Source organism: Megascapheus bottae, chromosome 8 (assembly GCF_031878675.1).
Source record: "Megascapheus bottae isolate mThoBot1 chromosome 8, mThoBot2.hap1, whole genome shotgun sequence".
Classification (NCBI taxonomy): domain Eukaryota; kingdom Metazoa; phylum Chordata; class Mammalia; order Rodentia; family Geomyidae; genus Megascapheus; species Megascapheus bottae.
Genome location: NC_143516.1, coordinates 24,768,263 through 24,796,217, shown reverse-complemented (window position 1 = coordinate 24,796,217; position 27,955 = coordinate 24,768,263). Strand labels below are relative to the sequence as shown.

At 37.1% G+C, this 27,955-nt stretch overlaps 1 protein-coding gene across 1 annotated transcript in view; it reads left to right on the top strand.

Moving 5' to 3' along the window:
• Positions 1-27,955, top strand: part of Lama2 (laminin subunit alpha 2) — a 392,099-nt gene that overhangs the window by 333,037 nt on the left and 31,107 nt on the right. The window contains exons 48-54 of the mRNA XM_090337749.1: positions 1,718-1,877; positions 5,936-6,060; positions 12,025-12,187; positions 12,859-13,003; positions 16,533-16,671; positions 21,918-22,038; positions 24,585-24,761. Coding sequence (XP_090193875.1) covers positions 1,718-1,877; positions 5,936-6,060; positions 12,025-12,187; positions 12,859-13,003; positions 16,533-16,671; positions 21,918-22,038; positions 24,585-24,761 — 1,030 coding nt within the window. The remainder of the gene's footprint in view (positions 1-1,717; positions 1,878-5,935; positions 6,061-12,024; positions 12,188-12,858; positions 13,004-16,532; positions 16,672-21,917; positions 22,039-24,584; positions 24,762-27,955) is intronic.

Below are 27,955 nucleotides of genomic sequence, written 5' to 3'. Positions count from 1 at the left end.
GCTTCTCATTCTCTTTTATTTTTCCAGTGCTCCAATCCCTATTAAACTGAAGCATATAAGAGTTAAATGCTCAGGTTAAGAATCTAGATCTATAAGAGAAGCTGATCCAAAAAAAAAAAAAAGGAGGCAAAAGAATCCGTAATTTCATATAACGAATGATTGTTGTCCTTAATGTACTAAGTTATCTTTCATCTCCTTTGCTGTCCCTTGGGTATCTCATATTGTTATAGTATCTCACTTTGTTATCTGATATATTGAATTTATTTGTATTTGGTTATTTGAAATTTGATAGGGAAGGGGGGAAAACCAAGACGGGGGTGGGGGGAGGGTAATGGGTACCAAGACATGTGAAAGGGTATCAATGTATGTGAATTAATGCACCTTCTATCTGGCAAATATCATGTAACCCTTTTATTAATCACAATAAAAAATTATATTAAAAAAAGAATCTGTAATTTTCAAATCTACATGACGGGAACATAGAGACCCATTTTGGTTTTCTATATCTAAATTTCTCCACAACAAAAACTTTATAAGAAAATTTAATGAAAAGCAATAGTTTTAGTTCCCTTTTAAGATATTCACTAAAAGTGTCTTTTATTTATATGTGTATATGAGAGAGAGAAAGACCAAGACAAAGAGAGGAAAGTTCATGCTTGCCTATGTGATGGTGTGATGACAGCTGAGTTTAAGGACATTTTTTTCTCACAAAGTAGAATTCTATCCAAAGAGTTAAAGTAGAATTTTAGTTGATAAATTCATTCTTTTCTTCCCATGCATTTCACTTCCCCGTACCCCCTCAAAAAATATAACATTTGCCAAAATGAGACAGCAAGGAAGAAATGTGAAACCAAACTTTTGTTGTGACAGGCAGACCAGATTCTCATCTTTAACAATTCATGGAAATAAATCACTCAGAAAGAGAAAATAAAGCAAACTAAAATAATAATAGTTATCCAGATTCTGTTAATTAAATTTAAAAGTGAACCTCAACTTGTATATAAAACTCCAAAGAATATATATATGAAGAATAAATATATATATATAATATACTAAACTGTAAAGTAGAATATCCAAGAACATGACTTCAGCAAATTTGGATCTAAGGTATCATAAATACTTTTAGGAGAAGTTAAACAGTTTATGCTACAAAAATGTGGCTGCGCCTGTAATCCTAGCTACTCAGGATGCTGAGATCTGAGGATCAAGTTTCAAAGCCAGCCCAGGCACAAAAGGACCTGAGACTCTTATCTCCAATTAACTTCTAGAAAATGGGGAAGAGGGGCTTGGCTCAAGGGTAGGGGGGTAGCCTTGAGCTGAAGAGCTCAGGGACAGGGCCCAGGCTGAGTTCAAGCCCCATGACCAAAAAAAAAAAAAATGTGGCTGATTTGGGGTCTACTTTCTGCAACAAATGTGATTAAAAAAATTAAAATTTAAAAACTTGTTTAGGTTGCATATATTGAAAAACAGTCAATCATGGCCCAGATTTTCATGACCATGTGTCATTCCTGTTAATAAACATGGTTTCTCTAGTCCTGAGTGAAAGAGACCCTAAATGCCCAGGAAAGTTTAGAATGAATCTGGCAAGTTTGAAACTTAAATATTTAGTTTTCCAAAACAACCCTTGTGCTTTGCATCATTTAAGCCTGAAATGAACAGAAAGAAATACATATTATCTCCATTTTTCTCCCCCCTTATTTCAACATGCACCTTGAAGAACGGGCAGAAATGGATCTATTTCTGTAAGAGCCCTTGATGGACCGAAAGCCAGTATATTGCCCAGCACGTACCATTCCGCCTCTCCTCCAGGGTACACCATTCTAGATGTGGATGCAAACGCAATGCTGTTTGTTGGTGGTTTGACTGGGAAAATAAAGGTAATATGGTTTTTTCCTGTTGTATTTCATCATTATAAACCACGATAAAATATATAATAAAGCTCTACAGAAATTTGGGCCCTGTTTGCTTTGTCCTTAAGAAGACATGAATGTGTTTTGAGCAAGATCTTCCTTTGCATTGTGAAGATTCAATTATGGAAGTACCCTGTTTGCAACCCTGAGTGCATTGACTTTTAAGCAGTTTCTTTTCCCTCATCATTCCAGCAAGTGGTTGTCATTCTTGTTTTAGCTTCGTCAAGAGCAAAGTGTTTTTTAAATATAACTCATATTGTGAATTTGTTTATGATGAATAAATATGAAGTGCTGTGCAAATCATACTCACATCTAATTAAAAGATTTATGAATAGCTTGGGAAATATTACAAGGGCCATAAGCTTTCAAATCATGATCTTGTTTCTAAAAGTTTTCAAGTTTCTCTTCCCATTCTTAGAGAATAAAGCACTTAATATTCATAATTGCTTTATGATAGGTCCTTGTGCATTTCAAATCACATAGTGCCCACATTTTAAAGAAGCTTATGTTGATTAAATGGAATTAGGTATTGAAAAGCAACCTGTGGGTGAGATGCAAGAGCACAACCAAATATAATGGATAATCCTGGACTTGTCAAAATCACTCTGGATGAGATTAGTTGGAAAATATGAAAAGCCAGGGTAACCTCAAGCTTACGAAAACATAACCTTCTTATGGGAAAAGGTAGTTCTATTCATTTGCGGTATGAGATATGACTCTAAAATATGGAAACTGATTTCATGCTTGTATATAGAAATCATCCTCATTTTCAACAATGAATAATGTATATAATAAAATGAGCCCTATTGACAACTTTCTCTGTTTCCCAGAAAGATAAATATAAAAGAGGTGTCCTGGGGCCAGGAGTTTGACCTAGTGGTAGAGTGCTTGCCTAGCATGCACGAAGACATAGGTTCGATTCCTCAGTACCACATACATAGAAAAAAGCTGGAAGTGGTGCTGAGGCTCAAGTGGTAGAGTGCTAAGCCTTGAGAAAGTCCAAGGACAGTGCTCAGGCCCTGAGCCCAAGCCCAGGACCGGCAAAAAAAATAAAAAAAAAATAATAATAAAGAGGTGTCCTGTACCACAAAAACCATGAATTTTGAATTCAAATCCAGAGTAGGTCTCCTTCTCTATCACTTTCTAAAATATGACCCACTGTGGATTTGAATTCAAGCTTCAATTTTCTTTACTAAAAAGTATGGCAAAAAAATACGTTTGAACTGGGTACCAATGGCTCACACCCCTAACCCTAGCTACTCAGGAGAGCCAAGGTTCAAAGCCAGACAAGGCAATAAAGTCCATGAGACATTTATCTCCAATTAATCACCAAAAGAAACATAAATTTCAGAAACATATTTATAATCCTTCATGTGTGCTAAGCAATGCTACCGGATAGTTTTACGAATTAACTCATTTAATCTCCAAAAGACATGACCTAAGTCTATTTGGGCAATGATAGCAAAAATTCCCTAAATATGAGTAGCTGATAATCAACAATGGAGGTTGACAAATCCAAGACCAAGTTGATTGAAGAAGGCCGAAAGGTGCCAGAAGAAAGACCTAGTTCTTCGCTGTCCTGACATGCTAGGAAGGATGACTAGTTCCTTGAGAGCTCTCTTATAAGGACACAATCCCATTTTTTTGGAGTTCCAACCTTCATGATCTAATCACTTCCTAATGTCCCTGTCTCCTCATCTTATTGTCTTGGGGATTAAGATTTCTGTATAAGAATTTTGGGAGGACACAAGATATTCAGACTCTCGCGGTATATATATTACTACCCTCCTCATTGCTAGATAATGAATTTGAGGAAGTGAGAAATGATGGTGACCGATGTCACACAGTACTTTGTGACCCCTCTGAGACTTGAACATGGGTTACCAAGCACCAGAGTCTCTATTCCTAATGATGCTGCATGACTGCCACAACGAGGAGAGACAAGATATGTATAAAATGTACAATAAATGCAAAAGCATGGTAGACATGCCTTCTGTTTCACCTTAAGCAGGTCTTCTTATGCCCATGTCAGATGGAAGTGGCACAAAAGAAGTGACTTCAATAAAAGGAAATCTTTGGACAACCTTCAAAAATCAATTTGGCGAAGAATTTTGATGTTCCTGCCATGCTAGAATAGGAACCCAAAAATGAAAACAGGGTTTGCTGATGAAAATTCAGACAAACAGGCAAATTTCTCAAGTGTAGCATTTTAGCATGCAAGGAGGCACGCACACAAAAAAGTGAAATCCACAAGTAGGAAAATCAGTCTGTGGGAAAGTAAGAGATGTCAGCTGATGAAGGAGAGAGCCAAAGACAGGCCTGACCTCTCATTAGCATTCTTCGTAACCCCAGCAATAGAATGTATGGATGCTGACGTGCTCAAAATGAACTTAACTACAAATTGGCAACTTTTCTTTGACCATCTTCATACCTTTTTTTTTTCTAAAATCCAGTCTATTTTATATTCCAGATAATTGCAGTAAATATGGATTAGCTTTGGCAAATAATTTCTAAAGTTACAGATACCAGGACATGGAATTTAGCTAAAAGAATTGTTGGTTAAACTACAAGCTTCTCTAGGGTGAAATGAGTCTCATTCTTTCTTTGTGACTATGGTTTGTACCAAGCTTAGATAAGGATTGGAGCAGATTAGCACAAAACACATATAGAGATGGCCTGGTTCTAGAGATAGAAACCAGATGCACAGCCTTTCTATGGTTCTCATCTTACAAAGTTGCTGTCTTTTTTTCCATTGTCTTAAACTGTAGCCTGCCTGGCTATGAATGGAAATAGAAAGGCTTAACGATGCACTATCACAAGGTAATTTCTAAGTAAATGTCCTCCTCTGCTTTGTGTCTTCAGTGAGTACCTTTCTTGTGATCTCAAAAGAAAATTATTCCATGTCATGTGGCCCAAATTTGCCAAAAAAAAAAAGAAAGAAAAGGAAACTTGCAATAATGCTTAATAGTTACCTGTTCTGTGCCAGCACTGAGCCCAGGACACTAAGTCATCTCATTAGAGTCCTGTGTTGAGACGGGGAGTGTGCCCTACTGGTATAGTGCCTGCCCAGCATGCATGAAGCCCTGGGTTTAATTCCTTTGTACCACATATACAGAAAAGGCCAAGTGATATACTGTGGCTCAAGTGATAGAGAAAGCTCAGGCCTTGAGAAAGCCCAAGGACAGTGCTCAGGCCCTGAGTTTAAGCCCCAGCACTGGCAAAAAAAAAAAAAAAGTCCTGTGTTGCAGACAGAAGAAAGAAAAAAATAAATGTCACCAAGAAGTTTACCACCTAGCCTAGGTCATAAGGTAGAAAATGGCTTTCTGTTTCCATGGCTTTCCCACATTCAGATCCATCCAGCCAAGAATAAAAATATTCAGAGTCAAAAAATAATATTGCATTTGTACTGAATGAGTAGCTTTTTTGTCACTATTGATTCTGAAATATTGCATAGCAGCTATTTTCATAGCTTTTACATTACATTAGGCCTTCTAAGTGATTCAGAGCTGCTTTAAACTATATGAAAATATGTGCAAATGCCGAACAAATACTACTCTCATTTAATAGAGGGAATTTCTGAATCTAAGAACTGTGGCATTTTTAGGTGTCCTGGAGACAACTGTGAATACCTCAGGCAGATTGTATTTACTATTGGAGTTGGTACATATAATAATAACTGCAACTCCTTCTGAGGTACTATACTTTAAAAAACATAACCAAAGACTATTGATGAAATATTTGAACTGTCCTCCTTTTGTTGAGCCGTGGTAGAAGAAATGTGAAAATAGAATATAATATGGTTGAAAGGAAAGTATGGGGAAAAATAAGACTATCAGAAAGAATGAATAATAACTACTCTAGCTTCTGCTAGTTATAGTTGTCACAGATACTGCAAGGTTTTTGCAAGATTCTAAATATCACCTCTCTCTACCTCTCTCTCTCTCTCTCTCTCTCTCTCTCTCTCTCTCTCTCTCTCTCTCTCTCTCTCTCTCTTTCTCTCTCTCTGTCTCTTTCTCTCTCTGCAGAAGGCTGATGCTGTACGTGTGATTACATTCACTGGCTGTATGGGAGAGACATACTTTGACAGTAAACCTATAGGTTTGTGGAACTTTCGAGAAAAAGAAGGAGACTGTAAAGGATGTACTGTCAGGTTAGTAAATATGAGAACTTTCTTAAGGTCTGTCTTGTGTACCACAGATTTTTCTTTATGTTATGCAATATTCTGTTTTGGTGAGAAGCTGCTTGAAATGATTATACTCAGAGTTGGAGTTACCAGAAACTGAGAAAATCTCAAGTCCTATTATTTGCATAAGCATTTCCAAAGGTCCATGGAGGTGCCCCTAGCGGTACTTATTCTACAGTTTATTTTATTTTTAATTAATTTCATTGTTATTATTAAGGTGTCTTGGGGGTGGGTTACCATTCCATAAGTCAGGTAATGAGTAGGTTTCTTCTTTGGACAATGTCACAGCTCTCTTTCCCCTGGTTATATGTTTTGTATAATTTTTCAAAGGCAAGAAATTTGGACCACAGACAATTAAGATTACGACCTCTTTCTATGCTAGTGTCCCTGCATGTCCATGGGGTTTTGCTTATCTGGGAATATCTTGGGGTCATAATTATTATTTCATAAAGAGAGTACTCCCTAAACTGATTAGGCATAAATTTACAGCCTTAGCTCAGGTTTCATCTCCTACAGGCCATTTCAGATTGACATATCAAGTGCTTCCAAGAAAAAAAACATGGGTCCCTGGGATTCTTCCAGAAAGGACAGGGCAAGAGGAAGTATCACAATACTTATCATCAATTATAAGACAACATCTAACACAGCAGGAATTTGAAAAGATTTAAGTCATACAAGTCATAGAAAAATAATGAAGATTTTATATAAACTTGAATAGAAGATCATTAAAAGTAGATGGTTTCTCCTACAAAATGTAGAACCACTCAGATAATTTCATTGCAATAAATACTGGGGAGTGGAAACTTGTTTGGGGGGAGGGACAGGAATGGAGGACAATCGGGAGAGCAAATGCAATCATTCTATTAAATGTGCATTATGTAAAACTAGAACTTGAAGGTAGGAATAAGAGGGAGAATAATGGGAGAAAAAAATGTAAAGGCTTACAGTGATCAAGATGCATTATATTCCTGGCATAATTTATGAAATTATAACCTCTTTGTATAACTACTTCATAATAAAATTTTAGAACAACAAAAATTAATAAACAGCTATAAACTATACATTAAATACCTGGAAGATTCATATGAATCCAGGTATATGATTCATATACTTAGAGGTGGCAAATAGTTTATACAGTTTTGTTTTTAATTTGTGGAGAACTCTATTTCTAAAACCCAAATCCATCACTGATGTAATAGAGTAAACTTTACACTTAATTCTCAAGAAATAAAGAAATCTTTTTCATAGAAAAAAAATAATTCCAAACTACTTTTTTCATATATTTTATTGTAATTAATAGAAGGGTTACATTATATTCAACATTTACTTCACAAATATTACCTTTCTCATGTCATGGTTCCCATTTTTCCCCCCTGACCCCGCACAACTTGATTTCCCTCCTACCCTCTCCTACTTCAAATAACCAATTAAGCATATATAAAATATATCAGATAACAAGGTGAAATATTGTAACAATATGATATAACCAAGGGACAGCAAAAGAGATGAGAGATAACATAGTACATTAAGGACAACAATCACTCATATGGCTTTTGTTTCTTTATCCTGGAGGTCCTTACATTTAGCGTCATACTATATGGCCTCATATCAAACTACTTCTTTTAAAAGCTTTATCTTCCAAGTCTTTTATTATTTTGCCAGACCTGGAATTTTAAATCAGAGCCTGGGCTCTCCTAGCAGAGATTTACAATAGAACAAAACCTAGATACATAAGGCCATACAGTATGACACTAAATGAAAGGACCTCCAGGATATAGAAACAAAAGCCATATAATGAGTGATTGTTGTCCTTAATGTACTATGTTATCTCTCATCTCTTTTGCTGTCCCTTGGTTATCCATATTGTTACAGTATTTCACCTTGTTATCTGATATATTCTATATATGCTTGATTTGGTTATTTGAAATTGGATAGGGAAGGGGGGAAAACAACATGAGTGGTGGGGGGGGAGGGAAATGGGGACCATGTTATGAGAAAGGGTATCAATGTATGTGAAGTAATGCACCTTCTATCTGGTGAATATAATGTAACCCTTCTATTAATCACAATAAAAATATATGAAAAAAGATTTTTAAAAATATTTTTAAAAGATCTACTAGGGAAGATTGCGTGTCAAAATTGGGCAATACAACCAAACAATGATATCATAGCCAGATATTCTGACACAGGCCTGGAGTGTCAGCACTCAGGAGGAGGAAGAGGAGGAGGAGGAGGAGGAGGAGGAGGAGGAGGAGGAGGAGGAGGAGGAGGAGGAGAAGGAGATGGAGGAGGCGGAGGAGGCGGGGAAGCAGAGGAAGAGGCAGCAGCAAGAAAAATACAAGTTGGAGGCCAGTCTGGCTTACATGAAATTCCAACTTTTCCTAAGTGCTTCTTTGGTAATTTCTAAGCTAAAAAGTTTTTAGGTCTAGTACCAACAAAACACCTAAAACATACCATGTTCCTTCAATAGTACAATTATGTCAGACTGTAATCTCACTAATAATTCTTCAAAGGTCTTGCACTTCTAATATAACATGCTATTTGAATTAATATAACTCTAGGAATCTTCCTAGATAGTCATAGTTCACAAAGTCTCACACTTGCAACTTCATAATAGCAGGATGACTCTAATCCAGTCTCAGACATCAAAAAGTTTATCACTAGAAAGGGAGAAAAATATTACTAATAAAAATACAAAGCATAATAAAAATCCCTTTCACAGTGTATGGAATATACTACGATTGCTCATACAGAGTTAAACGCATCAATATGTGCTTTGTAGAAGTGACATTTGGGGCTGGACTTATCATGGCTTGAGAGCCCACTGAAACTGGGCACCCATGGCTCACGCCTGTAATTCTAGCCACTAAGGAGGCTGAAATCTGGGGATCATGGTTCAAAGCCAGTCCAGACAGGAAAGTCCCTGTGCGACTCTTATCTCCAATTTAACCACACACACACACACACACACACACACACACACACACACACACACACACACAAAATGGAAATGGCATTGTAGCTCAACATGGTAAAGTGCTAGCCTTAAGCACCAGAGAGCACCTAGGCCCTGAGTTCAAGTTGCACAATAGACAAAAACAAAAGAGAAAGAGAGAAAAAGAGACAGAGGGGAGGAGGGAGAGGGAGGGGGAGAGAGAGAGAGAGAGAGAGAGAGAGAGAGAGAGAGAGAGAGAGAGAGAGGGAGGGAGGGAGGGAGGGAGGGAGGGAGGGAGGGAGGGAGGAGGAGGGAGAGAGAGAGAGAGAGAGAGAGAGAGAGAGAGAGAGAGAGAGAGAGAGAGAGAGAGAGAGAGAGAGAGAGAGAGAGAGATCCCTAAGAGAGTTAGGAGGTGGAGTGGACTGGGAGGGTGATTTTACTCTGAGAGACCACAGACAGTAACAATGTTCTGCATTCATTAAACAACAAGTGGAAACTTGGCTAGACAGGATTGGCAAGGAAGAGACCAATTTGGATATGAGGTTTATCTAGGTCCTCCCCAAAATATCAGTGTTTTGCACCATTACAACATAAGGGTAAGTATGAAGTAATCCAACAAGCTGAAAGCATTAAAATCAAGAGTGCTGTTCTCACAACGCAGCCCAACAAACTGCTATTTTGCCTCTGCTATAGCCATCAGTTTGCCTTGACCTAATACTGTCTTGAAATGGTAATTGCCCAGTTCTCTGTCATTATGTATTTTCATCACATCTGTTGCTCAGCAGTCAGCCCTTTCTTATATTTCTTGTCACCAAATATCCTCACACTTTTCCTTTTAAGATGAAGTTCCATATTTAGCAAAGAAATTCAAGCTGGGTTCTGGTGGCTCACACCTATCTCCTTGGGGAAACTGAGATCTGAGGATTACAGTTTGAAGACAACCCAGACAGGGAAGTCTCTGAGACACCGATCTCCAACTGACCACCTAAAAACCTGAAGTAGAGCTGTGCTTCAACGTGGTAGAGTGCTAGCCCTGAGCAAAAATGCTCAGGGATATCACTCAAGCCCTGAATTCAAATCCCACAACTGAACAGATTAGTAAAGTAGTTGATTAAAAGTAATTTTTAAGGGTTTTTGTATGTTTTTTGAAGGGGTTGAACTCAGGGCTACCACTGAACTATACCACTCAAACCATACCTCCCGCTCCTTTTTCAATTGACTATTTCTGAGGCAGAGTCTTCCATCTATGCTGAGACTGGCTGATGTGCCCAATATTCATTTGTTGATAGACAGTCTCATGTGCTTCCATGTAGGAGCTAGACTTCAACTCCATCTACCATGTAACTGGTATTACATTCTTAATCCACCATACTTGACTCTGAATAATTTTAAGGTATTTTTTGAGCTGTGAAAATATTTTCATTAGGATTGTTACTGTTTTGTGAAAGCTTTAATTATATCATTGTATAAATTTGCAGTGATCTGTCCCAACATAAATGCTGCTATTTGAAAAAAATAATAATTTGCAGAACTTCTAGTATTATTTGGCTTTTATTTTCTTTCCCCCAAAACTATTTGTCACATTTTAAGAAAAGCACAAGTTAACGGCACGAAATATTTTTAAAGATATGGAAAAGAAGTAACTGGGGAATATTTAACAAAAGACATTTGTGGGGTTTTTGGGGTTTTTTTCGTATAATTTTTGTTGTAATTAATAGAAGGGTTACATTACATTCGCCAGATGGAAGGTGCATTACTTCACATACATTGATACCCTTTCTCATGTCTTGGTCCCCATTTCCCTCCCGCCCACCCCCACCCTCATCTTGTTTTCCCCCCCTCTCCTATCCAATTTCAAATAACCAAATACGCATATATCCAATATATCATATAACAAAGTGAAATACTGTAACAATATGGGATAACCAAGGGAAAGCAAAAGAGATGAGAGATAACATAGTACATTAAGGATGACAATCACTCATTATATGGCTTTTGTTTCTATATCCTAGAGGTCCTTTCATTAAGCATCATACTGTATGGCCTTATGTATCTAGGTTTTGTTCTATTGCAAATCTCTGCTAGAAGAGTCCAAGGCTTCTACTGACTATGGCAAATGAGGGAAGCCACTGAGCCTATGTTCCTTTGAGTCTGGCTTACTTCACTTAATATGATTTTTTCTAAGTCTTTCCATTTCCTTACAAATGGGGCGATGTCATTCCTTCTGACAGCAGCATAAGAATTCCATTGTGTACAAATACCACAACTTGTTGATCCACTCATCAACTGAGGGACATCTGGGTTGGTTCCATATCTTTGCTATGGTAAATAGTGCTGCAATGAACATCGTTGTGCTGGTGGATTTAGTGTGCCCTTGTTTCTGGATGGTTGGGTAAATGCCAAGTAGTGGAATTGCTGGGTCATAGGGGAGCTCTATGTTTAGTCTGCAAAAGACATTTGTAAGACATTTATTATAGAAGACCTTAAATTTTTATTTATTCCACAGTAAATAGAAAGGATATAGCTACTGGTATGCTTCAGAAAGATTAATCTGTCAGAGATATACAAAAAAGAACTTCATTTGTCTTGGGTGCCTGAAAAGTCACATTAAATATAATTTTATCTAATTAAATTTGATTAAAATACAAATATGCTGGATATTTAAAAGATTATGGAGTTTTATTCTGTTTTTGAAACCAAGATCCAATTGAGTTCTCATGGTAAAAGTTATATACAGAAGGTCATGGAAGTGGTAGTAAAGAGAAGCAGGACGATATAAATATATATAGCTATATAGATATATAGTGGATCATGGGGTTTGAACATGGCCTGGGCACTGTCCCTGAGCTCTTCAGCTCAAGGCTAGAGGATGGAAGGTATAGTTAAGGTGTTTCCTGCCCTAGAAGGGCTTGCAGTCCAGCTTCAGAAGATAGTTCAGTGCATTGAACAATGACAACGTACACGAGTTTAGTTCATGTGAAATGTCTCTGTTTCAGTCCTCAGGTGGAAGATAGTGAGGGGACTATTCAGTTCGATGGAGAAGGTTATGCATTGGTTAGCCGCCCCATTCGCTGGTATCCCAACATCTCCACCGTCATGTTCAAGTTCCGGACATTTTCATCAAGTGCTCTCCTGATGTATCTTGCCACACAAGATCTGGTAAGAATCATATGCACACATTTCCCAGAATTGAACATGTGTGTGCTTCTTTTTGTTGAATTCTAAAACGATTATAAGTCATGGGCATAAAGAATAGAATAGCTGTGTAGCTGCTGAGAATGGGGGATATAGACAACGCTTATATCTTTCCATTGGTAACTTTAATTACAAGTATAATTTAAGTACTATTATTTCAATACAGCTCCTCATATAATCCTTCATGAAAAGTAGCCAGTAAAGATATTTTTCACAAAATAGGATTCTGTAGCAACAAATCTCTGTGCCTATTTTCTAACTTGAAAGGTGATTCTAGGTGTTCTTTGGCCTTGTTGCCGTTGTTGTTTTTATTTTAGCTCAAGATTTCTTAGTAAATTCTTCCAGGGAACATAGCTTTTTGTTGTTCTTGTACAATATATTTTAGATGAATCTACTTTGTACTACTGTCAGAAAAAATATGTCCTAGAAATTTAATTATAACCATTTTCACCATAACACCAGACCCACTAAGATTCACAAAATATACAAGTTCTGTTTCTAAAATGTATTTGTGTTCCAGAGCAGGCTACACAGAAGTTTAGCTGTAAGATCCTAATATAGACCCCATAAAGAATTGAATTCCCATATGTTTCTCTGAGTATCTACTCACTGATGTATTTTTCCTTTATTAATAGAAAGATTTCATGAGTGTAGAGCTCAGTGATGGCCACATAAAAGTCAGCTATGATCTAGGCTCAGGTATCGCTTCCGTTGTCAGCAATCAAAACCATAATGATGGGAAATGGAAATCATTCACACTGTCAAGAATTCAAAAACAAGGTGAGTTTTTACAGTAATAATGCAGTATAGGCCTTAATCATGCTATCCAAAGTACCCAGGAGTCTAATCAGGAAAACGACCTCAGCTGTAATTTTAGCTACTCTCAAGCTCGATGAAAAATGGATGCAGTCATTTCTTTGGCTTAGATTATAGATGGTTCGGATTAGACAAGACTGATTGAAGAGCCAAATGGTTCTCTGTCATTTTCTTCTGAAACCGAGAGCTTAATTTGAAAGCATAAAACTGTCTTACAACTTGTAAAATTACATCATGCAATAGCTTTGAAAAATGTTCTGTGCTTTTCTTTCTTCCTATTTGTCAAGATGTTTTCCTCAAAGCATCTCATGGTAGAATTTGTAGCCTGGTTGTAGGAAAAAAAGAGAATTTTATGTGTTCAAGCAAATAATTAAGAATAACATGGTATGTTTATAGTATTGAAACTGTAAAAGAAAACTCTTCCATAGACATTATTTCATGTGGTTGTATAGGCAGGTATTCTGGTTCTATTTTAAAAGGAATGCATATTCAAATTTGTATATACTATGGATCCACACACATATAATCTGTTCTTAGCATGATGCTTGCAATTAAGTTAAAAAGAAACCTTGATATGTCTTGTGACACAAATAGACCTAGTTAATCTTGAGGATGCCATTGTTCATGAAAACTTGTACTTGCCATCTTACCATCTTTCATTTCTTCACTTAACAGTGTCTGGTGCACACTTACTAAATATTGTATAAGAACTATAGGAAGTCTACCACTAGCCTTAGTCTTCAAAGAGCTAACGGAGGAGTGAGACAAGCACCCACGGTAGAGAGCTGATTACTAATAGAGCTGTACCTGCTGTTAGCAGTCTCAGAAGAGAGGGATATTTAAATGGAAAGGGGAGATCTGCTCCCAAAGAGGTGCTCTGAGAAATGAGCAGAAGTTGAACTTAACTTCCTGCAATCACCCAGGGCCATTTCAGAGAACGGAAAATTATGCAAATTCTTGAAACCATCACACAGGCGAACACGTCACTTTCCCACTGTATCTTTTTTTTTAGGGGGGTGGAGGAAAGAAATTAGTCTTCCAATGAAACAAAAACTAATTTGTGGCCTCTATAAATTAGAATGCTACCACATACTTACTTTCCAGCTGAGAGTCAAGATGCCCATGTAGACTTGTTCAGTAAGATGGTGGTTTAACTCCTTTGAGGCATTTTTATAAACCTCCCTAATTATGGAAATCCCTCCATTCTTGCAGTACAGTAGAACCTTTAGGCTAAACACAGTTTTGGGACACACATTAGTAACTGCAAAGGACTTCATAAGCTAAAATTATTGCACAAGGCATAGATAACAGGGTATGTACAAAACAAGTAGAGATAACAGGGTACATACGAACAGTACTGTGAGCACAGCAAATGAGTTAAGCTATAAGGAACCATGAGAGTTGATCAGAAGGTGTGACACCATCACTACCTAGGAGGATAGATTTGTGACAATTTAGGATGTTCTTTCTGTCTGGAGAAAATTCTAAATCATGAGAAGACAAAATAAATAAATTTAATAATTATGGCAGTGATGAGGAATAAATAAAGCAGAGATACATTAAGAAATTTAAAATGGCAGTATTTTTCTGGACTTAGAGAAAAAATATCTGGACTGATTACTTTTCTGTTAAAAAAATATGATGAGAAACTATTGACTACAGGCAAGATAACAGGCTTTCTGGAAAAGATGCTGAGTTTTGTTTTGGACATGTTATATTCAAAGTACTTTTAGTATACTTAGCAGCCTAGGGAGTCAATGTAATTATAGGCATTCATTATGTGAATCTGAGCACCACAGACTTCAAAAAGAGATTTGGATCATGTGCATCATCTTCGTGGTAGCGGCCTCTGAATAGGAATGAGAAAATCCAAGCATTTATAGCTATAACAGTATGATCTAAAGCTCTTGAGAAAATAAATATTGAAATAGAAGTTAAAAGATCTTTTTAAAAAAACAAGACTATGAAGAACTAATTAGAGAAAGCAAAAGAGAACAGTTATTTGTCACAGAAAGCTCAGAAAAGAATAAAAGCAAAGGAATTCATCGTCTTTGGAAATATGAAGGTCTTGGAATGTTTTGGAAAGAATGATGGCAAGGTCACAGTGAGAGTCTAAAGTTGATTATTGTAGCATAAAAGATTGTAGAAAAATAGTCTCCTGTCTGGTCTTCAGATTGATTCCAGACTTCTATTACAATATGTATACAAGTAGACTACACAGTCATTCTCACTTTTACTTTGGGTTTTATTGACATGAACCATCTCACCCCCTTCTCTCATGAGCCTCTATAGTATAAGTATTTTGAGAACTTATATTAAGTCCTATGGGATTAAGCTATTTGTCCAGATCAGCTAGAACAGCTATATTCCCCACCCATGGTTGTTTCTTTTCTCTATTTTCTCTAGTGTCTCATTACTGACTTCTCAAATGAGATAGGTAAAATTTTTATTTGTGATAAAACTATAGCTTCTCTGGATTTTCTTACACCCAGGACATGACACCATCTGTAAACAGAAGAAAAGGTTAAAATCTGTAAAAAGTAAAACACAAACAGATGCCTAATATATATTAGATAAATACAATAATAATACAATGTGACAGTATAGTCATTTACCTGCTGCAACAAAATTCAAAAATCACTCTTAAAACAGTGAAATAACAGTGCTCAGGCCCTGAGCCCAAGCCCAGGGCTGGCAAAAAAAAAAAAGAGAAAGAGAAAAACAGTGAAATAATTTCAGTGGGATTTGGGAAGTGGGCTTCTGGCTCAAGGAATAGGGTGGCAGTGCCCAGACCCAGAGTTCAAGCCCCACAACTGATGAAAACAAAACACAAAACAAAAGACAAAAAAAAAAAAGAATTTCAGTGGGATTTGACATGAAGGAAAGGCAAAGTCCCAAACGTGATGCCTTTATGCTGCCTTTAGAATGTCTAAGTAAAGCCTGATCTTACCCATTGTTGGCAAAGACATAAAATAGCTGAAAGTTTATGCACTGCTGACCAGGAAATAAAATGACCTGATCATATTGGCACATATATTGGCAAGTTCACCCACCACCTGGATCAGCCAGCCATCTCTTAGATGTGTCCCAAGCACATCTGTACATGACATTACCAGAATATTCATTTTTACACTCACTTGAAACACTCAAACACCTAACAAAAGGTAAATTAGTGAACAGGAATGGTTGTGTATCTGTACATTGGAAGAGGGCTTGGCCATAAAAACGTAATAATAAATTGTTAATATACTTACAATGCAGACGTTGGTTTGTCATCATTGTGTTCAACCTATTAGTTTTATGCTCTCTCTTGTAAATAGTTCAATGATGATTTTATCATTATTTCTGCATTTATTAAACCGCTACATATAATTCAAGCACTTGAGAAAGTTGGTGTTCATTTGAAAACTAAAAGGTAACAAAGTATTAATGATAATATAGGTGTGGCTGCCATTACTTAAGTTAAATGATACATTTCCTATGTCTTTTACAGCTAACATATCAATTGTAGATATAAATACAAACCAGGAGGAGAACATAGTAACTTCATCTACTGGAAATAACTTTGGCCTTGACTTGAAAGCAGATGACAAAATATACTTTGGTGGCCTGCCAACCCTGAGAAACTTGAGGTAATTTAGTATACATTTAAAGCTAATGATTAAGTTTTAATGGCCTTTGTGCTCACTAAAGAGATTAAGTTTAATTATAATAGGAATGTCATATAACCTTTACCTAAAGAAAGGCCTAGTCAAAAAAAATTCTGTTGCACATTAGAACAATATCAGAATTTAGAAACTAAAGGATCCATTGGACACCTTTGTTGAGTAGATTGATTTGAATGGCTAGTTCCCTGTATTCCTTCTGAAAAGAATTCAGAAAATAATGAGGTTAGAAACCAGAGTTGAACGTAGATCTTGTAATTGCTGTTTTCTTCACATGCTCATTGGAGATAACAGCAATCTGACATTGCATAGTGTTCTGAAAACTAGTCAGTCTTCCAGGATATTATGACTGTAACCAATTTTATTGATAAGCATTAGCAATATGATGGCACGTTGGAGTGCTGGGATATGCCAAATACTAGAATTATTTATGTTCATTATTCTTCTGCCCGTGCCAACATTGTAAAATAATTTTTATGTTTGCCTCAAAATTGAATATAGCTGGATGAGAAGTCATCTTTTGATATAATTAAGTCAATTCACCAAAATAATCCCTTAAAAAGCCAGAAAATATTATATAATGCAGTATTTAATGAATTTTCATTGTTTGTAGAGACACATAAGAAAATAAAACACATTTATGGCTTATGATAACACGTAAGAAATAAAACCTACAATACATATTTAGTACTTGATAAATGTTGAGTTCAATCAGAATAGAAAAAGTATATTTAAACCTATTATTTGTTCTTTTGTTTTCATTACTTTGGTAGTTTTTAATGGACATAAAAGTCTCACATAGAGACAACGATATTCATTTGGAGACATTGCAGAATACTGACATGAAAAAGTTTGATGGTTGGTTATATCCATATTTTCCAATTGATCAATTTAACTAAATTTTTGATTGCTTGGTTGACTGCTTTTGTTAGTTTGGTTTGGTGTTTTGTCAGCTATTGTGCAACCTATGATTGTTCCTCCCAAATCTAAATTCACTGCTCAAGGAATTGTCGACCATTTAAGGGTTAACTTGATGTGCTTCATGGTGAAACTCATCTGGCTCTCTATTTACTAAATAGTGAGGTTTTTGCGTTAAATATTTACATATTTAAAGGGTCAGATCAGTAAAAAGTTATTGCAAATTACATGTATTTGAATAGTGTTATAGATATCACCAGGAAACTTGTGTGTCAAACAAGCACTTAACAAATGACTAACACTATTTAAGGCCAGGCATCAGGCCAAATGCTAGAGATCAAATAGTTACTCAAGTCCAAGATTTACCTTGCAAAACCATTAAATATAGTCTACTATGTGAATTAAATATAGTCAAAATAAAGCTCACCAAATCTAGCTTTATTTTCCTAGTGAAGATTTAAATGATCATAAAGTGATGTTTAGGAATTACCTACAAACATGCATCTGTTAACCTTATTGAGAAGGGTTCATGTCTTAGGTATTTGAAGACTACCTACATAATTTTTTTTCTTTTTTTGTTTACTTTCTCAGTATACCATTTTATTGCTATGGTATGGCACATTGTTTCAAAACCTTTAGATGTATATTTGTGGTTCCTAAAGCCATCAGGCAGTAATAGTTACCTATTATTTTGTACACAAAAATCTCAGTGTGATAAAGTGCAAATTATGTGAGCAGATTTTATATATATGTATATATATTGCTAATCTCAGATTCTTTGGGAGGCAATATTTATAAGCTACTCATAAATGTTCTTTCTCAGACATTAGATTAATCAAAGTAAGTTCTTTCAATTCAGGATTACAAAGTAAAAATTTCCCAAGAGAACAAAGTATGGCTAATGAGCATTTTTGAATTTTTATATTTCACTTACATTTTGTTTTGTCACCTTATTTGCAGTGACTTTTAGTCCATTTATTATTAAAGTTAATGGATTAATGAAATGAAAAGGCAATGTTAAGTAAATTGTGTTTCTTTCTCTTCTTCCCTTTGACTTAGTATGAAAGCAAGGTAAAATTTAAATGTATGCATGCCTTCTTTCCAGTGCATGGGTTGGGCAAATGTGGCTTTTTAGAGAAAGCAGCAGTGCAGCTTTTCTTCATAGCACATTATACACTGCCAGAGAATTCTCCTACTGCTCTGTGCTGACAAAGACACGGCTGCTTACCTACCAACACCAGGGCTGCTATTTGCAGTGTTTTACTGGTGGTAATAGCGCTCCTTGGCTTACTCATTCAGTCCTGTGCACCTTGCTCCTCAGGAAACCAGCATCATTATGCTCAAGTTCATGGTGTCTACTGGCTCTGGGCAAAAGAGTAAAGATGGTCTCTGGAGTTGAACCCCAGATGATGACCTGCTAGCACCATGCTGTCCACTCAGCACTCCATCTGTGCTCCCCAAATGCTTTCCACTGCCTTGTTGCTTTTCGCAGGCCTGCGAACATGCACTTACATGACTTTTGGCCATCTTGTCGACGTTGCTTAGGGATTGCCATGTTTATTTAGAACCAGCTACAGAGCTATATGAAAAGATTCTCTGGAAATATTACATTTCAAACAAGGGTTTCAATTATCAGGGAAGAAGTTTATGGTCTGTCCCCTTACCTTCTCAGAAACCTTTTAATTCTTACCTAAAACAGGCATTAGCAAGAATTAGCAGCTTCTGTTAAGTGGCTGATCAAACCAAGATGGGCAGAGTCTGCAAATTCTGGCTAGGGGTAAAGCCTGGATTTGGGCATTTCAGAATCTAATTGTGCCAGATTTCTGCATGGGAGATAATGAAGCTGAACTGATCCCAGAAAGTCTAAAGCAAAGGCTAGACAGACTTCTAATATCAAAAACCAGAGAATCTGGAAAGTGGGTAAAACTGAGCATGGGATATTGTATAATACTATTATGCAACCAGCCAAGCCATGCTTGTGGAGAGGTTTAAAAGGCAAAACTATTTTGTGGTAGAAATATAGGTTGATGGAACTCAAAAATAGCACTGTGTATTCTCTAATTATGTCTCTGAGTGGTAACGGAAACAGAGATCCACGGTCACCTTAGAAACCTATCACCATTGCATTACCCCGTTGAACCTGTGAAATCATTATATTTTGAAATGGTTCCTTTTATTTTTATGAAGCAATGAACTTGTAGCAGTGATTTGCTTTAGTGACAACACTTTCAAAAAACTATGATACATCTGTCTTCCCCTAAAGGAAAATATGGAAGCCAAGGGAACTTGGCAACTGAAATTCACCCCTTCCCCTTCCCTTTTTGTTGTACAACAAGGGGTTTAAGCAAGCTCCTTGCCCTCCATTTACACTTGTTCTTCATAATTATTTACTAAAAGGAATAGAAAGAGAAGATCTTGGAAATAGGGAAAATGATCACAGAAAATATAGATGTTCCAGGAAGAGGGGTAGAAAAGGGGGAGGGAAGGAGAGAGGGAGGGAGGGAGAAAAGAGGAGAGAAGAGAAGAAAAGGGAAAATTACTTGACATGAAACAAATTACCTGATACATACTACCAGGGTCTTATTTTCTTTCCCACCTATTTTTTCTCATGCCGTGTTCTTAATTAAGATATAAAAGAGAAACTTAGTCTGGTGATAATGAGGACAGAAACATTATCCCCTTCAAGTACAATATTAGTGTCTGTTGGACATTTTCTCCAGATGCTTCTTAACACCATATAAGGAAAACTACATTATGTACTTCTACATAGCTCTACTGTTTAGTACAGTCCCTAGTCACGATGATTTTTTGTTTAATGTTAAACAAATAAGTAACAGCAAATGTTCAATTCTTAATTGGCACAAGCCACATTGCATGACCCATTGGCCACAGACAGCTAAGTGACCACTGACTTGAACCATGCATTACAGTTTGTCATCAGCTGTTGGATATCACCACTAGAGACTCATCACCATGTAAATCCTGCTAGTTCCTATAAACTTCTCCACATGCCATGCACTTCATTGGTATAGTACCTCAACGTTGCAAATTGATATGATCATTATCATCATCATCCTTATCACCACCATGTCTATTTCATAAACACAGTTATAGAGAAGTCAGAGTACTTTATAATGCCCCACAGTAAATCAGAACAATGTGACTAAAGAGCTAAGAAGTGGTTTTCTTCTATCCTATCATCTCTTTCTCTCTTCCTCTTTCCTCTTCTCTCCCCCACTCCCCTCCCCTTATGTTTTGCTTTTTGTTTATTTAATACAGGTTCTTATAGCCCAGGCTGATCTAGAACTTACTATGTAGTTCAGGCTGGCTTCAAACTTGTAATCCTCCTAACTTCACCTTTGTAGTATTAGGTGATACCTGCCACTATGTCTGGTACAAGTAATTCCTTTTTTACTAATCTGCTCGTTCATTTGCTCCATTTTAAGAAGCAGTAAGTAGAAAGTGAGCATTCGAGTGTAATTTTGGTACAGAAGCCACTTTATTTTTGCAAAATCCATTTGGCTGCTTAATTTTTCTATTGTTCCAAATATAATACAAGACTTAGTGTCAATCTGAAAGCTAACTTGAAAAGTATCTATGCTACAGCAGTGCAGAAGAATGCTTCTTGGATTTTTTGCTTAAAAACTTTAAAATGCATAGAATTATATTCATCAGCTACTACTCCCCATAAAAGTGTCAATAAAAGAATATCTGAAATTATAGTTAATGTGTTTGCTTATTTTACCCTAAAACTTATTTTTATCTTATAAAGAAGCCTATAATATTGATAGGAAGCAAGTATGGTCTAAAATAAATATGTATACAGGCATTCTTCCTCTTTAATAGATTCAGAAGTATTTTTTAAACAAACATTTTCAGATATTTTTCCCTAGAGTTGTCTGAAGATGCTTTTGTACATAAGAAGGGGATTTTTTTGTATATAATTTGATTATACTGCCTGAATAATTACCTTCTCTGTAGTGGAAAAATAAGCACTCATTTCATTATGCACATGAAGTATTAATAAATCAGTTACTACATGTTTGAAAAGATTCAGGTTATTTTTTTAAGAGGAGAATTTCATCAAGACCCCTCTGCAAAATGGTATTAACGCCCACTCACTCGCTGGGACCAGCAGAGGATGGAAAATAGATTGCTGGGTGCATGTGAGCGCCTGCGCACTTTGCTAGACGGGGCCGGCCTGCATAGTTTGAGCCAATGCTTCCTTCCAGTAGTCAAAGGTCTAGTCTGCCATCACTGCAATGATAATGCTCCTTTGCTTTTTATTTGATCAGGCCAGAAGTAAATGTGAAGAAATACTCTGGCTGCCTCAAGGATATCGAAATTTCAAGAACTCCGTACAATATTCTCAGCAGCCCAGATTATGTCGGTGTTACCAAAGGATGTTCACTGGAGGTCGGTCTATTTTCACAGTTTTTCCTAAACACATCTCTGGCACCTTTGACATCGTTTCTTTTTATGAGGACAACGCCTCTGTTTGTGTATTTTAAGTTTCTACTGAATCTGGTTGTGATACGGTACAAATGATAAAAATAAGACCTGAATCATTCTATACCTAATTGATGGAAATTATATTTTCAAGACCCAAAAGTGTGAACCATTTCCAACTGCGCTTCAGTGAGTAGCATGGATCTTTAAGATTAATATCCCCTCTAGTTCCAAAGAGAAATCTTTATTTTACATTCATTTTCTCTTTCAGTATTATGTGTGGCTTTATGATGAACCTAGCTCCTTTTTTCCTAGGATGTTTAAGCAAGCAGCAAGAGTAATATTTCCCATAGCCAGTGGTGCTCAGTGTTTTGTCCACAGTGGTAAAGTCTAGCCCCTTTGTCTTGAAAATCCCATGATGGGAATCTGTGACATCAGTTTGTAGATCTATGAGATAGGAGTGGAAATGCTCTTGAGTCTCAGGATCTCTTGTCCATTGTGCGTCCTAGAGGCCCTCTGATTCCACTCGACTTTTCAGCATTTATTCTTCAATTGAGGCTGAGACATATGTGAGACTTAGGGCCCAGCTCTACTCTTTTAAAATATCTGTAAGTCAAAGCCACTGGGCAACTACAAACATTTGCATGACTTTCATGAGAAACTCAATAGTGATGAGTTTTTCTAAGACAAGAAGAAATTAAATATATCACTTTTACCAATTTTTAATTCACTTTTGGCTGCTTCCTCTAATCCAATTATTATTATTATTATTATTATTATTATTATTATTATTATTATTATTATTTGCCAGTTCTGGAGCTTGAACTCAGAGCTTGAGCATTGTCCTTGGGTTTTTTTTCTCAAGGCTAGAACTCTACCACTTGAGCCACAGCATCACTTCCAGCTTTTTTCTATGTGGTACTGAGGAATCAAACTTGGTCTTTGTGCATGCTAAGCAAGATAGGCATGCTAGACCCAACTTCCAGCCCTAATCCAATTATCTTAATGTACTCCAGTAAGAGCTCAAAAAGTGAAGAGAGGATAGGAAGGCAAAAATAAAGATGAATCTGTTTCCAAGCCCTGAGGTTTAGAGGCTCTTAGGGAACATTCATGGTCTTCACTGTTCATAGCTGCAGGCTCCAATCTAAAACCAGGTATAGATATCCACTCTGAATTTATTAGTAGTAACTCAGGAAAAAGAAAACACAAAAAGAGCCAAAGCTCTCAGGATTCATTCTGCCTTCATAAATAAAATTTTACTGAGACTTTTAATCTTCAAAGCTAACTTCACATCCACATTCAAAAGATATCCACACACAGATGGAAAAGTGTCCAGAAAATGAATAGCCTGTGTGCATAGAAACCATGATTTTCTGGTAAGGAACATTTTAGTAACCAGGAATTTTTTGCAAGTAAAATATGATGTAGAAATTTGATGTAGATAAATATTGAAAAGTATGTACATGAATTTTATCTGAGCCATCTAAAACTCCCTAATTTAAAAATTGGAATCCAAGGTAGATTATACATTTAACCAACTGCGGTGTCATTTAACTGAGCTTGAAACACTATACAGAGAAAATAGCCCACATGAAAGGAACCCAGGGTTTTCCTCCAGCAAAATCCAGGACTTTAGAAATGAATATTTTCAGCACTGTAAATGCCTGACAACAGGAACATGCTTTAATTACTCCAGTACATTCAAATCATGGAGTGTCCTCCAGCCACGAAAAATGATGGTGACCTATATGTCTGCTGTCAGATATCCCCCACACATTAAAATGAATATGTCTATCATGATTCTATATCAAGATAAGAAAGAGGAAAGAGAGAAAGAGGCCAGGATTGTGAAATGCAAAAGAAGTTCAATGAATACATTAAGAAGGTGTGGCTTTGGGATGGGAGGTGTTGTTCTGGCTTTTGCAGTTACTGTCTGAAGTACAACTGCAATCTTTTTATCATCTGCAGAAACAATGGTATTATTTTCTGGACTCTAAAATGTTTGGCTTATTAATACTTAGGTTTGCATTTGATTTTTGGAAATTATTCTAGGAACTGTACATTTAATGATAATGAATATTTCTTTTGTGGGCTTCTCGTGAGGAAAACTACAGACACGAACCATGGTCATATTCCTTTTTAAGACACACAAATACTAATTGCTGGAGTACATTCCAGGAATTCACTAGAGTATTTTCAAGGGATTCCAGAAAGATAGGTTTAAACTGAAAGAATAATGTTATCTGATCAATGAGGCCCTTCTAGTTTAAATCAAATGTTCTGAACTAAAAGCACAGGTCAAATCTTTTATTTTAACCTACACTCAAATGATTCAAAGATATAACCAGGAATATTTTTCTTCAGCTGCTCTTCATCTCCCCGTGTAACGATGTGTTTAAATGCTTTCTAGACGTACATGTGTTTCATGACATTGCCTGCACTGAGGGGAAGTAAGAGGAGAGATTAACCTGCATATTCCTTTCTAATCATTCCTTCTCTTTGTTTACCCACAGAACGTTTACACCGTTAGCTTCCCCAAGCCTGGCTTTGTGGAGCTTCCCCCAGTGCCCATCAGTGTAGGGACAGAAATCAATCTGTCCTTCAGCACCAAGAACGAGTCTGGCATCATTCTCTTGGGAAGTGGAGGGACCCTGGTGCCACCCAGGAGGAAACGAAGGCAGACTGGACAGGTACTCACAGCCAGGCGGCAAACCATTTCCTCTGTCAAAAGAATACGGTTTAATTGCTTTTGTCTTTGAGATTTGTATTGTTTGTTTCAGCTGCTGTCTTTTGGCTAACTGAAAAGACTTCCTTTGTCCACACTGGCTTGCCCTTTTTCATGTCATCTTCTTAGGACAGTTGGACTCAAGATATTTCTGTCAGTCAATTTCGAGTGCTGAGGCACATTTGTTTTTGCCCCATGCTTCACATGGGTTTAGCACTTATGCGCATAAAAAGGGGAATTTAAAATACATCCAAATTGCCTTCATCTTTTGTTTTCTCTTTAACTCCTTGCCATATATGCAGAACATCTCCCAGTTAAATGCCAGTTTCTTCTAGGATCAGTTTCCCAGAGTCCATAGCTGAGGTGAGGTCGTCTACTAAAGACTGACCATTCTCATCTTCTCTGAACACAGAAGAGTAGAGAATGAACTTGGGCCATGAGAGGCCGGACAGAGCCCTCAGACATGCACAGGTATAGCCCACTTTCACCAAGGATGCCAAAACCCAGCCTGAAGAACGTCTACTGTGTGCGGATGTGAATGTGAAGGTGTACATCCGCTGACCACTTGCTTTTGCTAAAAGTAATCCTCGGGCTGGAAGCGTAGCCTAGTGGTAGAGTGCTTGGCCAGCATGCTCAAGGCTCTAGGTTGGATTCTTTGGAACCACATACTCAGAAAAAGCCAGAAGTGGTGCTGTGGCTCAAGTAGCAGAGCACTAGCCTTGAGCAAAAAGTGTCCAAGGATAGAGCCAGTCCCTGAGTTCAAGCCCCAGGACTGGCGAGAGAGAGAGAGAGAGAGAGAGAGAGAGAGAGAGAGAGAGAGAGAGAGAGAGAGAGAGAGAGAGGGAGGGAGGGAGGGAGGGAGGGAGGGAGGGAGGGAGGGAGGGAGGGAGGGAGGGAGGGAGGGAGGGAAGGAGAGAGAGAGAGAGAGAGAGAGAGAGAGAGAGAAGAGGAGGAGGAGAGGAGAGAGAGAGGAGAGAGAGGGAGGGAGGGAGGGAGAGAGAGAGAGAGAGAGAGAGAGAGAGAGAGAGAGAGAGAGAGAGAGAGAGAGAGAGAGAGAGAGAGAGAATGAAAGAAATCGTCCACCTTGCAGACTGAAGCATCAGAAGTTTCCTTCCGGTGGCTTTTCTTCAGGATCGGCTATCATCTTTTTAAAATGATCATCTTTCCATTTCATCAACTGAGAGGGTTCATATAGATTAAATGCTCTGCCATGATCAGAAGATGGAATCTTTTAAAAAGATGCCTTTAAATATGCAGACATCTTTATGAATCTTATCATATATATTGTTGTATGTCTTTTCCGATGAACATTAGAATTTAAACACTTCATATCCAGTAATACTAGGTGATAATTTTTTTTCTTTCCTTAAAAAGAAAAGAAATCCTTCTCAAAATATCTGAAGATAGATCAAGTAGTCTATAACAATCAGTGTCTTGAAATAGCTCAGGAAAGCAGAAGCAGCTTAATATTTTAATTAAAAATCATAGGGCCAGGAATTTGGCCTAGTGGTAGAGTGCTTGCCTAGCATGCACGAAGAAAAAAAATGGTAAATCCATATGTTTTTCTATCTGCATGTAACTCTGTGTTGTTTATTGCTTCTTGTGTTAGGAATCTAATAAAATGACATTATACAGCACAGGGCATTTCACTTCTCGTTAGCTTCTTTCATTCATGTTGTCTAAGTTTTAATTTTCATTCATCCTTCTTACTCCAGTTGATCAACAATCGTGTTGATGTGGGGAAGGGATTGGGAAGAACGTAACTTGTCAGCCTGGACAGAAAAAACAATAACAAAGCTTGTATTTCCATATAGGAATGGTGTATAATATGCTATATTTATTCTTAAATTTGACATGATCCTTGCTTTTGTACCATTCTTCTTGTCCTTTTCTTACTTCACTCAAGAAAATCATGGCAATAAAAAAAAAATCTGCTGTCAGTTTTCTTGGGCTTCATTTTCTAGCACATGTTTAATGCTTTTACTATCACCAGTACTTGACATTGACTTTTCATAGATGGCTATAAAAGCTCCTCCTCCTTCTTCTTAGTTTAACTGTTTTTATTTATTTACTTATTTATTTGGGGGGCTTTTGTTAGTTGGTAGACATTCTCTTGATAGACCATGCCTGTAAACCTCTCCACCCCCTTTCTGTTTGCATTGGTTGAGATAGGCTTATGCTCCTTGCCGCCCACTTCCAGGTGTGTGGCTGGACTTCTATGATCTTCTGTTTTATACTTCCAGCCATAGGTGGACCACATCATATCCAACTCCTGCTGTTGAGGTGTAGTTTTGTAAACAGTTTCAGTGTGAACTGCCCTGGAACCAAAATCCACCCGCTGTCAAATGGGTTGGCTATGCTTGGCTATACTATATACTCTTCGAAAATCAGAAATGGTAGTTAAATTCTAGTCAGCATTTTTATAATGTGGAGATAATTATGTAATTTTTTTTTCTCGCCAGTCCTGGGCCTTGAGCTCAGGGCCTGAGCACTGTCCTTGGACTTTCTCAAGGCTAGAGCTCTGCCATTTGAGCCTTAGTACCACTTCTGGATTTTTTTTCTATGTCGGTGGTACCAAGAAATGGAACCCAGGGCTTTGTGCAGACTAGGCAAGCACTCTACCATAGGCCTTGCTCCCAGCCCCATATCTTCTTTTTTGTCAGTCATGGGTCTTGAACTCTGGGCCCAGGTGCTGCCTCTGAGATCTTCTACTCCAGGCTAGTGCATTGGCTCTTGGAGCCACAGACAGAGCCACATCCCCCTAATTTTTTTTAACTTGGGAATAATAAGCATAAAATCCATATTACCTCTGAGATAGAAAAGTAGGGAGCTGTGATCTTGACGAAACTTCTAGGGAACAAAATATTCTTTAAATGATTGATGTACAAACAGGTTTTATTGTGCAGTATGAAATCAACTTCTTTATGAACGAGCATGCTCTTACATTATGAGGGATGTATCAGATAGTCATAATACAAATGTTTTTTGAAGAGGGAGAAAAAAATGGTTTCACTTCTCAATGACATAATCACTGAATAAATATGAGATACAAATGCTCTCTTAAGTCTTTTATCCTTTAATCCTAAAAATATAAAATTCCTTTCTCACTCTTACCATTGATGCAGTAGTTGTAATAAAAAATACCAGACCCAGCATCCT